This window comes from Ovis canadensis, chromosome 2 (genome assembly GCF_042477335.2).
Source record: "Ovis canadensis isolate MfBH-ARS-UI-01 breed Bighorn chromosome 2, ARS-UI_OviCan_v2, whole genome shotgun sequence".
Lineage (NCBI taxonomy): Eukaryota > Metazoa > Chordata > Mammalia > Artiodactyla > Bovidae > Ovis > Ovis canadensis.
In genome coordinates this window covers 240,381,957-240,395,879 of record NC_091246.1, presented here as the reverse complement: position 1 = coordinate 240,395,879, position 13,923 = coordinate 240,381,957, and the positions used below count along the sequence as shown (strand labels likewise).

At 47.2% G+C, this 13,923-nt stretch overlaps 2 protein-coding genes across 5 annotated transcripts in view; one reads left to right on the top strand and one right to left on the bottom strand.

Annotated features, from left to right (window-relative positions):
• NHSL3 (NHS like 3) overlaps positions 1-2,219 on the top strand; it is a 28,838-nt gene extending 26,619 nt beyond the window's left edge. For all 4 annotated transcript variants that reach the window (XM_069578636.1, XM_069578633.1, XM_069578637.1 and 1 more), the window contains exon 7: positions 91-2,219. In XM_069578636.1, the coding sequence (XP_069434737.1) occupies positions 91-98 (8 nt within the window). In that variant the 3' untranslated portion in view covers positions 99-2,219. The remainder of the gene's footprint in view (positions 1-90) is intronic.
• A 279-nt stretch (positions 2,220-2,498) lies between these two features.
• YARS1 (tyrosyl-tRNA synthetase 1) overlaps positions 2,499-13,923 on the bottom strand; it is a 32,306-nt gene continuing 20,881 nt past the window's right edge. The window contains exons 7-14 of the mRNA XM_069578638.1: positions 13,194-13,286; positions 11,149-11,284; positions 10,611-10,696; positions 7,365-7,500; positions 6,318-6,415; positions 5,254-5,447; positions 4,585-4,726; positions 2,499-3,332 (exon numbers count right to left, since the gene is read on the bottom strand). Of these exons, the coding sequence (XP_069434739.1) occupies positions 3,222-3,332; positions 4,585-4,726; positions 5,254-5,447; positions 6,318-6,415; positions 7,365-7,500; positions 10,611-10,696; positions 11,149-11,284; positions 13,194-13,286 (996 nt within the window). The 3' untranslated portion in view covers positions 2,499-3,221. The remainder of the gene's footprint in view (positions 3,333-4,584; positions 4,727-5,253; positions 5,448-6,317; positions 6,416-7,364; positions 7,501-10,610; positions 10,697-11,148; positions 11,285-13,193; positions 13,287-13,923) is intronic.

Genomic DNA, 13,923 nt, shown 5'->3' with positions numbered 1-13,923 from the left:
GCAAGGGGGTGAGGATGTGCCCTGGGCTCTTAGTGGCCAGAACCAAACTCAGGGTCCCTTGGCTGAGTGTCCTTTCTTTGCCCTCTGCAGACCCATAGAAAGAGCTGGTCTGACCACCAGACACCTTGCTGGCACTGCTGACCCATCCCAGGAATACATTCTCAGGGACCTGAGCGGCTCCGAGGATGAGAGGATACGGCAGACACTTAACCTAATGGGGGGAATGCCTGCAGCCTTAACCTCCACGGCCTTTGGTATTTATGCAAGCCTGTGTGGATCCTGTCCTCCAAGTCACCCAGCTCTCATGCCTTTTCCTGAATGGACTCACCTCTGGCAGCTGCTGCTTCAGTCTTGGCCTTAGCCTCATCTTGGAGGAGGTAGCTGGTGGGAGTGGATGTCTGCGCCCCCTGCTGGCCTCAAGGCCACAGAGATGGGGGACCACAGCACCTCACTTTTTCTTTTTCATATCCAAATCATGCACATGCTGTAGTCCAGAATCAAAGCACTTTTGAAAAGTGGCTGCATGTCCATCCCCCAGGGCCCATGAAGCCACATTCCAAGGGCCTGTTTACATGGCAGCAGCATCAGTCCCCAGCAGCCAGCCCATGGCTGGAACTAACCTGTCCCCACCCTCTGATCCAGTTTGCTCCTTTTCTTAGTTCTTGGAGGTAGGCAAGTCGTATTCCCACAGGCTTCTCCAGGCTGGAGGCAGGATTGGGGCTGTGGCATTCCAAAGCACAAAAGGTGCAGCGGGGGTTAGCCCCCCTGTGCCTCAACTTACCACCAACCAGCTTCCTGCCTTCTAGTTCCGCCAGGTGCTTCATGCAGGGGACAGGAAGTTGGGAGCCTGTCAAGGTCCAAATGGGTGGTAGAGACCACCAGAGGGGAGGTTCACAGGCTCACTCTGCCCTCCGAGAACAGAGCAGGGAGTCATGTCATGGGTCACTTGGCCCCATTTCACTTGATCAGGTTGGGGTGGGTGAGCATGACTCTTCAGAGGCAGGAGCCCACAGGCCGTGGCAGAGTTGGGTCCCTTTCAGCTTAGGAAGTACTGAGGACGTGGATCAAAGGGTGGGGCTGGGGCTGGCAGGGAAGAGCTTTTTCGGGCAGTGGGCTAGGACCTTGCCCTGTGGATTTCATCCTGACCTACCTTTTCTCTGCTCTGTGCATGTCCTTTCTGCAGCTGCCTGTTAGTGCAGGTGGTTCCACTGGGGGAGGGTGCTGACACTGAGTGACAGGATGGGAAGCCAAGGGTGCATTCTGTTCCAGACTTTTCCCTAGTCAAAGCGGGGGCACTTGCTACTCCTAGGGGTGGGCTGGGTGGTTCCCCCTTATAGATGTCAGTCTCTGCTACTGATCTCTCCAGGAATCTTACTGATCTTTCCATGTTCAACCAGCGCCACCTATGCTGGTAAGCTCGTTTCCTCTGAGGTTCCAGGGGGGTGACCCTACTGCTTCCTCCTGCAGTGTGGCTGTCACCAGGGTTGCCCCTTCTGTATTGATCTTCTTTCAACAGTGACTCAGGCTTGAGCTGGACAAGGAACCTTTTTAGCTGCTTCTCCTCCACCCAGGAGACAGGTTGACCCTCTCCCAGAACAAGAGCTGGGAACACAGGGGATGTAGTTGGAGAGCCCAGGTTCCTCTGGCCCTCTCTACCATCTTCTCTGCAGCTATAAACCAGTGCTCTTGCCTGCCTGCTGTGTTGTGCCTGCCCAGTAAGATGGGGAAGACAAGTCGGTAAACCAGCTCTGCTCAGAGCTCCTGATCAACCTCCTGGGAATGAGGGACTAGGACCAGGCCAGAGCTTCCATGACATCAAGCCTAGGCAGCGGCCAGAGAGCTGCTGGAAGTGGGAGGGAGCCCACCTTCTCTCTCCCTCCCCTCTTTGTTACTCCTTATCTTCAGTTAGTCCTCTGAGCTTGTTTCCCCACTGGGTGGGACAGAGTTGAAAGGAGAAGGGAGGATCTCCCAAGAGGCAATCCTTCTTTGTCCTCTGGGGTAAATGAACTTGACCTAGTGCACATGGAGACCAAAAGCCTCTGATTTTTAATTTCCATAAAAATGTTAGAGAGAGAAGTATATATATATATATTTCTTTAAATTTTTGAGTCTTTGATATGTCTATACAATCTGTTCCTTCTGCCCTGAAGCCGGAGTGAGACACATGGAAAAACTGTGTGGATTTCATTCGAAGGTGTTAATTAAATGATTAAAACTTGGTTGTGGCTGGTGCTTCTTAATGGGGAGGGTCAGGGTGGTGGTCTGCACCCTACATTTAGAAAGGAAAATGTTCTGGACCCCAAAGTGAGCCTTTTCTGCTCAACACAGCTATAGGGAAAGTCAAGGTATCTGCGGTCCAGCCCAGTCCATCCATGCCCCCATTACAGGTTCAAAAGTCCAAGATACATGCAGCCCTAGGCAGGGTGAGGAGCCCAGAAGCTGCTATACTGTGTTCTCTGCCGAGCTGGCCCAGCTCACAGACAGGTCCCATCCAGGCACCCTTGTTCAAATATTTTATTTGAATTTATGACAGCGACATTTAGTGGTTCTGAGATGGCTTATGGAGAAGTACCCCACCCTCCCCGGAGAAAAAACCAGTCTGTGCCATCCAACACCACACAGCTGGTTGAGGGAGTATCCCCACCTACCATGATCAAAGGACATTCCAGGAGCCCTGGGGCAGGTCCTACCCCCCAGCGCCAAGCCTCAGAGTTGGCATGCTGGGGGAAAGCTGCCAGCCACTTGGTAGACCACTAGGTTCTCTGTTTTCCCTTCCCTCCCCTTTTCAAATCCCACAGTTTCCTGTTGGGGAGAGGCTGTAATTAGCCTGGTTCAGGCACCAGATCCCAGCCAGAGACATGGCTGCCGTGACAGCTCTAGGAAAACTGGAAACCAATATTCTTCCAATTGGAAGGGTTATGGCATTGACTTTTTCTGAGTTACGTTACACTGAAGCCAGATTTGTCAGGTCAGCTGCCAAGGGAAGAAGGTAGGGCTGGACTCCCCTTCACTCCCCAGGTCAGCCTCTCCCTGCAGCCAGACAGGGTGCTCCTGGATCCTAGGGAGGCTGAGCTGCCCCTCACCCAGTCTGTGCCTGAAAGAGTCCTGAATGTCCTGCTTCAGTGTCCTGGGAGATGGATAAGCAGGTGACGGACGGAGCAAATTAAGGAGAGAGCAGATGCCTAAGGATGATGAGAAAAGGGAGGAAGACGCCAGGTTGGCTAGCTGATGTTCCCCCCTTTCAGCGATTTACAGGAGACGGACCCTAGCTTGGTCATGAAGTTGGTTTGCTTCCACTGTGCAATGCACTCGTCAGAAATTTTAAAGTCAGCCTGGGCAAGAAAAATAACAAAAAAAAGTGATTATAGTGATGGTGGCAGGACTGCAAGAAAACAGACTCTTATACTACTAGTAATGTAAGGTGACTCAACTTCTCTAAGAGAGCAGTTTGTGACAACTTTCATCTCCTATCATTTGCCTAAGGTAAGTTCACTTTAGGAATTTAGTTTAAGAAAATAATCATGAATAAGTACAAAGAACTGATATAATGCATCTACTGTAGCATTCTAAGTGAAAATCTGAGAACAACCTCAATGTCCAAATAAGGTTTTGGAAATGATCATTATGATATTAAACTATATATATATGATTCTCACTCCTCAGTATTTAAAAGATGGGTAAATTTTTGAAGCATAAAGTTAAAAAAAAAAGAATAAACATATAGTATGACTCAAACTACCAATATAAACACATCACTACACATACAAGAAGCCCAGAAGGAAACCAATCACTAAGGACATTTTTCAGAACCAGTAGGTAGCAGAATTATAGATGTTAGTTTTGTTCCCCCTACATTTTAGACATTTCTACAATGAAAACTTATAGCCAGAAAAAAATAAGCTGATTCAAAAAAGCAGCCTGGGAAACTAGGAAAGGAGGGAGTGGATAAAGCCAGGTGTCACTTGCAGGAGCACGGAGAGGTAGAAACCACTCTAAAAGCCCTCCAGAAACACTTGTCTGTTGAGGAAATGAAGTATTAACTAGATAAAGCCACATATGCAGTGACTTAGCTGCGCAAGGAGAGTGAATCTCTGCTGCTTTATGCAGTGATGTAGCCCCAGCACCTAGAACAGTGCCAGACGTACATGTTAGGGACTCAACAGGTGCTGAATGAATGAATGAATTCTGGGCAGGTGATACAAGTCAGTGTTCTGAGAATCAGTGCTCTCACACCAGGCTGGGCAGGAAGGACTCCAGGAGGGCTCTGATCCTGGCTCTTTCACTTCTGGCGACCCTGTGTGGCCGTGCCAGATAAACTGGGGATCATCTCCCATCACAGATGAAGATCTAACGAGGAAACATCTGCAGTGCCTCATACGCTGCCTCTAACAGCCTGTCAGTGCTCAGTGCCTGTGAAGGCCCGTGGGCTCTCAGGCACCTCATTTCAGAGGGCTGGAATGAAGGAAGAGAGGGGCTTAGATGCAGGAAGGCCCAGCTGGGGAAAGGGCAGGTGTGGAATCAGTAACAGCAATTTGCAGACAGTCCGGGCAGCCCCAGAAAGAGGGAAAAAGTGCAGCTTGTTACCTGCAATTTCTCAAAGACTTTCTTCTTGGGCTTCAGCTCTTCGTCTGGTTGGCCCTTCTCATAGCCCTTCACAAACACTCGCTCACCAGGAGCAGAGCCTGCAGGAGGGTCTAGAGGCTCAACCTTGCGGTTTACCCCTTCTCTGGAAGGACACACAGGACAATGAGACAGTGAGGCCATGGATGGCCTCCAGCCACTGTGGAGGCCAAAGCATTGGGGCCTTTACCTCAGGGGCTCTAATAGGATTTAGGGTACCCTCAATGCCAGAGCCCCAGGAGCTCCTCACTGCTGGACCACATCTCTGGACATTACCAGCACTGGGTCAACCAGGGCTCAACTGAAATCCTGTGTCAGGAGAGATTCCAAAATTTGGGCTTTTAAGGGATATGACATAATAGTCAATGAACTGGGTTTGAATCCTGGCTTCACCCATTAATGGTAGAGAGATTAGAGCATGCACAAAGCTCTGAATCTTCAATTTCTATTTTAATACAGTTAACTTCAGGTAAAGTGCTTCATCCACGGTTCTTGTACAATAAGTAATTCCTCCATGCATCATCTTTTGGGGCGTATTCTCAGGGCCTCCACCTGGTATGTGGAAGGGCAGCATGTGGGCCACCCCCCTCTTCCTGGCCTCCCAAGGCCCTCTAACCCCTGGTTCTCACTCACAAAGAAGCGCACAGGAGCATGCCTTGGGACTCAACTCCTCTCATCTTTTGGGGTTTCAGATTGCACAGCACCACCACCAGCCTGTCCTGCAGTTCCTCCTTGGGCACAAACTGCACCAGGCCGCTCACCACAGTCCGTGGCTCAGCTTCCCCCACATCAATCTTCTCCACATACAGGCTGTCTGCATCTGGGTGCTGCCACAAGAGATGCCAAGTCTTGGAGAGTATCCCAGTGGAACAGATCATGGGGCCTGGTGAGTCCTCTGGCTCTAGAAAAGGGCATCCATTCCCTACAGGGGCCCCAAGAGGAACCCTCTAGAGCTAACTCTCCAGGTCTCAGATAGCAGACATGAGAAAGGGCCCCAAAGAGGCAGATTTGAGTAACATGAGGCTAATTATGTGCATTAGAGGTGAAAGGAGTCTCTAACAGAGATTAAAATGGCCTGGAGTGCCTGGGTGACCATCCTTATGGCCAAATGTGTGCTGGACCAAACCCAATCCTGGGGGGGACTGGAAGATGGGGGATGGCTACTGGCTTCACCATCTGAAACAAGAGCATTAGCAGCTCTTTCAAGGTAGTTTTGGTGGTTGGTCTAAATGGCGAAAAGCAAATATATACTGGGAGAAAAAAAATACCCAGACCACTGGTCCTAGGACATTGGCTACAAAGCTTTCTGCCTCTGAGAAAGAGGAAGTCCTTCTTTCTCCCTTCACCATTTTCTGGGGTGGGGACAGGGAAGGACAAAGTGGCTGATCAATGATAAGGCCTGCAACTAGTCCAGACAAGCTGGGAGATAACAGGTGAGTCCATCAGACTGGATGTGATAAACAAGTTCCTTCTGACTAACATCCGCTCTGTACTCTGAGTTCCTGGCTGTGTTTGGTTGCATAAGGTTCAGAGATGGCCAGGGGAAAAGCCTGATGCCTCAAACTAGATGCTTAGGTGCTGACTTGCAGTATGACCTAAGGGTTGTTGCTTTTCCTCCCAGGCCAGGTTTCCTCCAGATGGAAGCAGACAAACCTGACCCCTGTCTGCCTCTCCAGGATGTGGTGGAAAATGAGTACCTTGTCCACACTAATGACTTTCCCCACACGGATATCCAGCCGGGATGGGATGACCTCCTCTGGTTCTGAATTCTTGGCAGGGCCTTTGACAGCTGGCTCTGAGGATGAGAAGAACCCAAGGCTCAGAGCTCTCCTCCTTCCCACGACAGGTCAGCTGCTGATGCCCTCAAACGAGGACACAAACAGGACTTAGTGCAGAATCCCCAGAATCCACCCACTGAATTGGAACAGAGGCAGCCGCTGCTGAGAAGTACCAGATTTCACCTCTCCCCACCTCAGGTATTGGGCTGGAGGGGAGAGGTGGGGTTGGTGTAGCTTTGCCGCCATTCACACGTTCCATATATAAGTACTGAGCCTTTTCTGGGAGGCCCCCACAAAGACGATCAATGTTAACATCTCAGCTTCGTGGCTACATGGCTGGTTGACTAACAGCCAGTCAGGAAAACGTAGCGGGAACCGGGCGAATCTAGAGATCGGCTTCTCTAAGGAGCTGTGCAGGCCCTGCCTGAGCAGCTACGTCAGCCTCAGGGTCTAACGCAACCTGTCTCCCTAACTGAAGACGTGGATTTCATGAAAGGACCGGAGCGTGTGCCTCACAGCAGCACTGCCAGCAGGGTATCCGCTTCAGGTGGCTCAGCGGTGAACCCACTGCCAATGCAGGCGACGTGGGTTCGATCCCTGAGTCGGATGATCCCCTGGAGGAGGAAACAGCATCCCCCTCCAGGATTCTTGCCTGGGAAATCCCATGGACAGAGGAGTCTGGTGGGGCTACAGTCCATGGTGTCGCAAAAGAGTCAGTCATGTCTTAGCGACTAAAACAAGAGCAAAATTGCTTCATGGTACCGACCAAACCAAATTCAAGATGACTGGAGTTTTCCATTCCAGCAGTCAATGGGGCATGACATTCCTGCATTTCAGACCCTCCTGGCTTCTTGGGACAAACGCTCTTCTGAGGCACTGACAGGCTCTCTACATGTTGCTCATGCTCTCTCATGTCAGCAGCCCCCACACACCCCCCTTCCCGGGCCCCTCCCCAGCTGGCCTTACTCTGCTTTGAGGGATCTGGGTAGGCAGCGCTGGACAGTTTCTTCAGAGCAGGGGTATTGAACTTCTCCCGGATGGGATCCAGCAACTTGTTCAGGGCAACTTCAACAGAATTCTTTAGGTCTCCAGGGTGTACAACCTGCAAGAATGCAAGGCCGGGTGAGAGGGGCACAGGACACCTGGATCTACTAAGAAAAATGTGCGGATAGAATGCACGGCGTTTTCCCAGCAGTCTTATTCGAACCTTAGAACAACCTTGTGAAGCTGGCAGAGCAGAGAAGGGGACACAGGTTCAAAAGGTTATCTAGTTTGTCAGAGACCTAGGTCTTCTGACACTGAATTCCATACTAACTTGAGAGTTCGTAGAGGCTAAATGTTTCTGATTAGTCAAATTTCACTGTGTGTGCTAAGTTGCTCAGTTATGTCCGATTCTTCGCAACCCCATGGACTGTAGCCCGCCAGGCTCCTCTGTCCATGGGATTCTCTAGGTAAGAATACTGCAGTGGATTTTTGTCCCCTTCTCCAGGGGATCTTCCTGACCCAGGGACTGAACTCAAGTCTCTTGAGTCTCCTGCAGTGGCAGGTGGGTTCTTTACCACTAGCGCCACCTGGGATGACTCAAATTCCTCCATTTACGCTCTGAGTAGTGGCATAAAGCAGGTATTATTTATATGCACGGAAACATTCACACGGGAACCCAGGGGCTACAGACAGCCTGAGGGGGAGATGAGTGAGCAAGAAGGAAGAACAGAGGCTCTGGAGTTAGATCACCTGAGGTGAGTCCCAGCTAGCTGGGTGACCTCAAACCACCCTAACCTCTCTGAGCTTTGGATTCTTCACTTAAAAAAAATAAATGAAAATAACAATATTTGTATCTTCCAGCGTCGGAATGAGGATTAAATTACTTAACATGGGTGAAAATGATGCGTAGTGCTAGTACATGGTGGGAGCTCAGTAATTCCATTTTTTCTTCTCGTGTCCCAGGACTAGAACCTTTACATCCTACATCTGGCCCGAAAGGATCTTCTCAGGTATTCTGACAGATGTCCCTTAGGTATGAACACATGTAATGAAACACCACCTATGTTTTGTTTGCGATGCTACTCCTTCATTTTCTTGGGAATGGTGTTTTTGTTGTCGTCGGCCACACCATGTAGCATGTGGGATCTAGTTCCCTGACGAGGGGTTGAACCTGGTTCTAGAGCCAAGTCCTAACCACTGGACCACCAGGGAAGTCCTTCCTTTTTAACAAAAGATAGGCTTTAGACCTGCACTGTCCAGTATGGTGGCTGCAAGCCGGATGTAGATATTTAAATCTAAGTTAGACTTCAGTTCCTCTGTTGTCCTGGTCACATGTGGCCAGTGGCAACCGTGTCGGTGCAGATGAGAACGAGTCTACCATCACAGGCAGTGCTGTTGGCTGTGTTGTCAGGCTCTTTCTTCAGAAACATTTCTTCTAGTCCTTCTTCGTGAAATAAAGTGAAAGTGTTGATCACTCAGTCATGTCTGACTCTGTGACCCCGTGGACTGCAGCCCGTCAGGCTCCTCTGTCCATGGGGCTCTCCAGGCAAGAATACTGCAATGTGTAGCCATTCCCTTCTCCAGGGGATCTTCCTGACCCAGGGATTGAACCTGGGTCTCCTGCTTTGTAGGCAGATTCTTTACCATCTGAGCCACCAGGGAAGCCTTCTTATCATTCCCACAAAGGACTGCTCATGAGGTTGAAGAGTTGAGTGTGGGTTCCGTGGCCTGCCTCAGGCTGCAGACAGAGGGTTTCAGAGCAACAGTTGCCAAATATCCAAAAAATGGGCCTGAAGGAACCTCAGAACTCAGAGGTCACTAAGTCTTTTCTTCCATTGGATGCTCAAACTCTCATATGACATTGCCTCCAGTGGTCCTCTGGCCTCTGCCTGAACACTCCAGTGATGGGGAATGAAAGGTCAGGCAAGACAGCCCTGTCCATCACCACACAACTGAGGTCATTACAAAGTTCTTCAAGCTTAAGCAAGCCTCCCTGCAGTCTGCATCTGCAGTCCTGGTTCAGCCCTCTGTTGCCACAGGAAGAAACCTCACCCCTAACTCAGGAGAGTCCTTGGCTTTGAGGATAGGTGAACACATACTTGCATCCCAGTTCAACATGCCCAGTTCTTTCAGCTTGTGCTTTATGACCTGGTTTGCAACCTGTTCCCTATCATGGCATCCTTCCTCTCCCCATCAATACACTCCAGATTGTCAAATGAACATTACCAAATTTATTTTTGTGAGGTTTATTTGACAAAAAACCTCACAAAAAGTCCAACACAAGTTAGTGCAGATAAGCACAGGTATCTTACCAAAGGTACTCAGAACATCGGAGAACTGAATGATCAACTCCCCAGTCTGGACTCTACATTTCTGACGATGAGGCTAAGACCTCATGAACATTTCTGACAGCCCTATCATACTGTTGATTCAGCCCACGTTCAGAGTCAGGTAAGACCCCCATCTCATCCACTATATGGTCATTACTCCTTTCCTTTATCATCTGGCCCTGTCTTCCTCTCCCACAGTGGCCCCTCGCCTTGCAGACTCCAGTCAGATTCTAAACCACTTGTGAGTCCCTAGATACCACGCTGCTTCCTCTTACCATGTCTCACACAATGAATTCCCTCATGGGTTTCCTGAAGAACCCCTAATGAGTGAACAGTGTGTGAACGTTATTCCCTCCACAAAGCTTTCCCAGACAGCCAGTTAGTCACTTCCTCCCGTTCTATTTCTGGACCATGTATACATGGTACAATATGCAGTGAATGACATTTATTTACATGTCATCCTCTCCTATGGACTATAGGAGCTTCACGAAGATTTAATCCTCTTCGTAATGTCAGCCCCTAGCATGGTGCCAAACACAAGGGCACTTAGTAGGTCTTTTGTCAAACTGTCGAAATGAATAGTAGTCTCTCTTCTGTTCTTTTATAGTTGTGTCTCTTTTCTGAACCTTGATTTGGTACCTGAAATACTTCATCTTGTTGGGTTTGGTCCTTCATTCCAGGTTAAGTCCTTTGGAGAGTGATTAAGACACCAACATACTAGCTTTCTGCCATTTGCTAATCTACTCCACAAACCATGTGAATCCTCATCTGAGCCATTAACAAAGTATACAGCCTTGAGATCATCATGACAGAGCCCTATGGCAGAGAAACTTGGTGAGACCACATGGAGAGGTTTGTCAGAATGAGTTCAGTGGGGATTATCCTCCTCTGGTATTACCTCATCAGCAAAGTCCTTTTCCAGGTCCAAGTAAGCTGTGTAAGTTTTGTTTCCACCCCATTTTTCATCTCGAAGGATCACAAACTCTGTAAGAAAAAGGATCCATGCCAACAAACTCACAGACAATGGCGAGTCAGCATCCCTGGCCCAAACGTGTATTTGTAGTTTCTGCAATGTATTTTAAACTTAATCGTACAGTATTTTATTGTTTTTTAAATTGGATCAGTGGCAGTGTTGTACACCCAGCTAGCATCCAAGCTCAGGGGAAACAACTGTGTCTTACATATCTTTTGTATTTCTCTACTCTCCATGCCTGCCACCTTCATTTCTACCACTCATGCCCACCCTGACACCCCACTTAGAAGGTACTCTGGTCACAAACACCCAGACATCTCAATGATATCCCCACTTCAATCACACATTAACGTATGAGAAATCAGAGCAGAGAATCAGAGAAGCCAATCTCTGGAGGAAGACTGTGAGAAGCCACAGGGATGACCCAGCCTAAACTCTGAGAAGAAAACAGGGAGTATCTTACCAGACTTGAGGGGAAAGAGGACATGTCTGATGAAGGCCAGAACGCCGTTGTTCTCCACATTCCCTGGCTCACAGAAGGCCTTCTTCAGTTTTTTCTTTACATCCTCTTTCCGATCAAGCAGATCAATCTTGGACTCCTAGAAGCCAGGGAGGAGAGGAGGACCTCTTGTGGTTGAAAATGAGAATATGCTCAACTCATCTGTATTTTAATTTTTTGGACAAAGATGTAAACATTAAATGACTTTAATAATAGCAGAATTAATTGGAGTCAAGGACCACTCACTATACTACATAAAAACATTTTAATTTTTCTCTGTTCTTCCCAGGCCTTGTTTGTAGCATACGGAATCATTGCAAATTTATATCTAGAGAATAAATGTACTTGGGACTGTACCACAAGTACTTCTGATTGGCTACCTAGTCTTCACTTGTAGATTTTATGTTGTATTATATTTCTAATTTTTAGTGATAATATAATTTATTTAGCAGTTTCTAAACTGTCAGATTTGTTCTCATCTTTACAAATTATATACAATGCTACAACGAACCTCTTTGCAGAGGTCCTCTTGCCTTCTCTAGGATTACTTCCTTAAGCTACCAAACACTGCTGGGCCCCAAACTGTTTTCCGACAGGCATACACCAAGTGACACTGCCATCCTCCATGTGTGAGGAGACGTTTCCCAGCAATCACCAACACCAGGTATTATTTAGAGCCTTTGTCTTTTATAGGGCAACAGGCTTTGTTTCTTATTTCGGAGTGAGTGAGCGCATGCTCATTTGTGTCCAGTGGTTACCAAGCTCAGTCAACACAGGACTGGATGTGAATCACCTGGGGTGCTTAAAATAACATAAACTACTGGGCCCCACCCAAAGCTAATAAATCAAAATTTCTTGGGGTCCACCCAGGCATTTGCATTTTTAAAAGCTCTCCATGTGGTTCTGATGCAGTCACGTTTTGGAACTGATGCTGGTGCTATTTCTAGGATGAAGACATGGTAAACGTGACCAAATAGGATAATCTAGAAATCAGACTTAAAGAACTAGATGAATGTCCAAAAATGACTTCAATTTGAATCAACTAGGAGGCTGTCAAAGAAAATAAGATTCCTGAGTTGTTCCCCAGAACCACTTTATCAGTGCGCCCAACACAGGGGGTGCTGGATTCAATCCCTGGTCAGGGAACTAGATTCCGCATGCTGCAACTGAGAGTTCGCAAGCTGTAACAAAGATCAAAGATCCCGTGTGCTGAAACTAAGCCCTGGCACTGCCAAATAAATTAAAAAAAAAAAAGAATCTCTAAGGACAGGGCCTTACTCTACACATACTCTCTCTCTTTTATAAAATTTCCCTAGGTGATTCTAAAGATCAGCCATGTTTGTGAACCCAGAAGCCAAACTTCCACATCTTTGGGTTCTACCAATTCTTCTACTCTGTGCCCTTAGTGATCAGAACAAAAGTGTACCTTCCCCAAGCAGGACTTTTAAATGTTAAGACACCATATTTATCAAAATCATCATATTAAATACCACCGTAAGAATCAAAGTGCTAACTGGTGTCAACAAGGACCTACTGCATAGCACAGGCAACTCTTCCTTCTGTAATAAGTTACGTGGGAAAAAAAATCTGAAAAAGAATGGATATATATATATAACTAAATCACTTTGCTATATACCTGAAACACAACACTGTGAATCAATTATACTCTAAAATAAGTTAAAAACTAAATAAATTAAAAATATGTTACTTGGTGAAATGCAACTGTAGCCTTCTCATTAGTAAGGCTGAACTTTGTCATAATTGCATGGCTGAAGAAACTACTTTTCCTTGTACTTCTTATTAGTAGCAGTAAAACTTAAAATTATAATTGGATCCCATCAGGACTGCTTCAATACTCAAGAACCACTGGAATTAACTGGATAACTTAAGATTTCTTATAGTTTAAATATTTGTGCATTTTAGTTAGCCATGTTACTTTTCCTTCTAGTCCTCAATTTCTTCATCTTTTGCTAAAGATTTCTCAACTCAAGTCAGAGCTCGTAACCTACCTCTTCTGAAGAGCTCATTTTGCTGCCAGTTAATCCTGGAACCATAGGATTCATCAGATGGATTCGTTTTGAGTAACCAAGTGCAGGGAGGTACTAAGGAGTTAGAGAGAAACACACAAAAGCAGATGTTAGTATAAATTCCTCCCCAGTGCTCCAATCTCATCTAACCTGGCCTGTCACTTAACAGTTTGATATATGCTTTCCAATCTTTTTTTCTACTGAATATATAACTTTTGAATGGTTATCATAATATGAACAAAGCTTTTTTCCCCTAATGTCTATTAGTATTACATCATGAACCTATTGGACTTACTCTACCCACCATAGACAACTCTATTAGATAGCAACCAGTGTAGGGTTACAAATCGGGCGAGTAGGGAAGCAAGGTGACCCCATACCCACCCTGGCTTTCTCTTTGAGGGCATTTTTGTTTTCAAACTGAGTGCTGAGAAAAAGAGACCAAGCAGAGAGAAGCAGTCTTGACTAAGCAGAGGAGACAGAGGATGTAAGGAGGCTAAGGATTTGGAAAGGGTTCCAGAGTGAAGAGGCCCTCCAAAAATCCCAAAGTGCTCCAATGCTTTCTTTTAAAAAAATTTATTTATTTTTGACTGTAGTGGGTCTTTGTTGCTGCAGGCAGGCCTTCTCTAGTTGCAACAAGTGGGGGCTCCTTTTTGTTGCGATGCAAGGGGTTCTCACTGCGGTGGCTTCTCTTGCGGTGGAGCACAAGCTC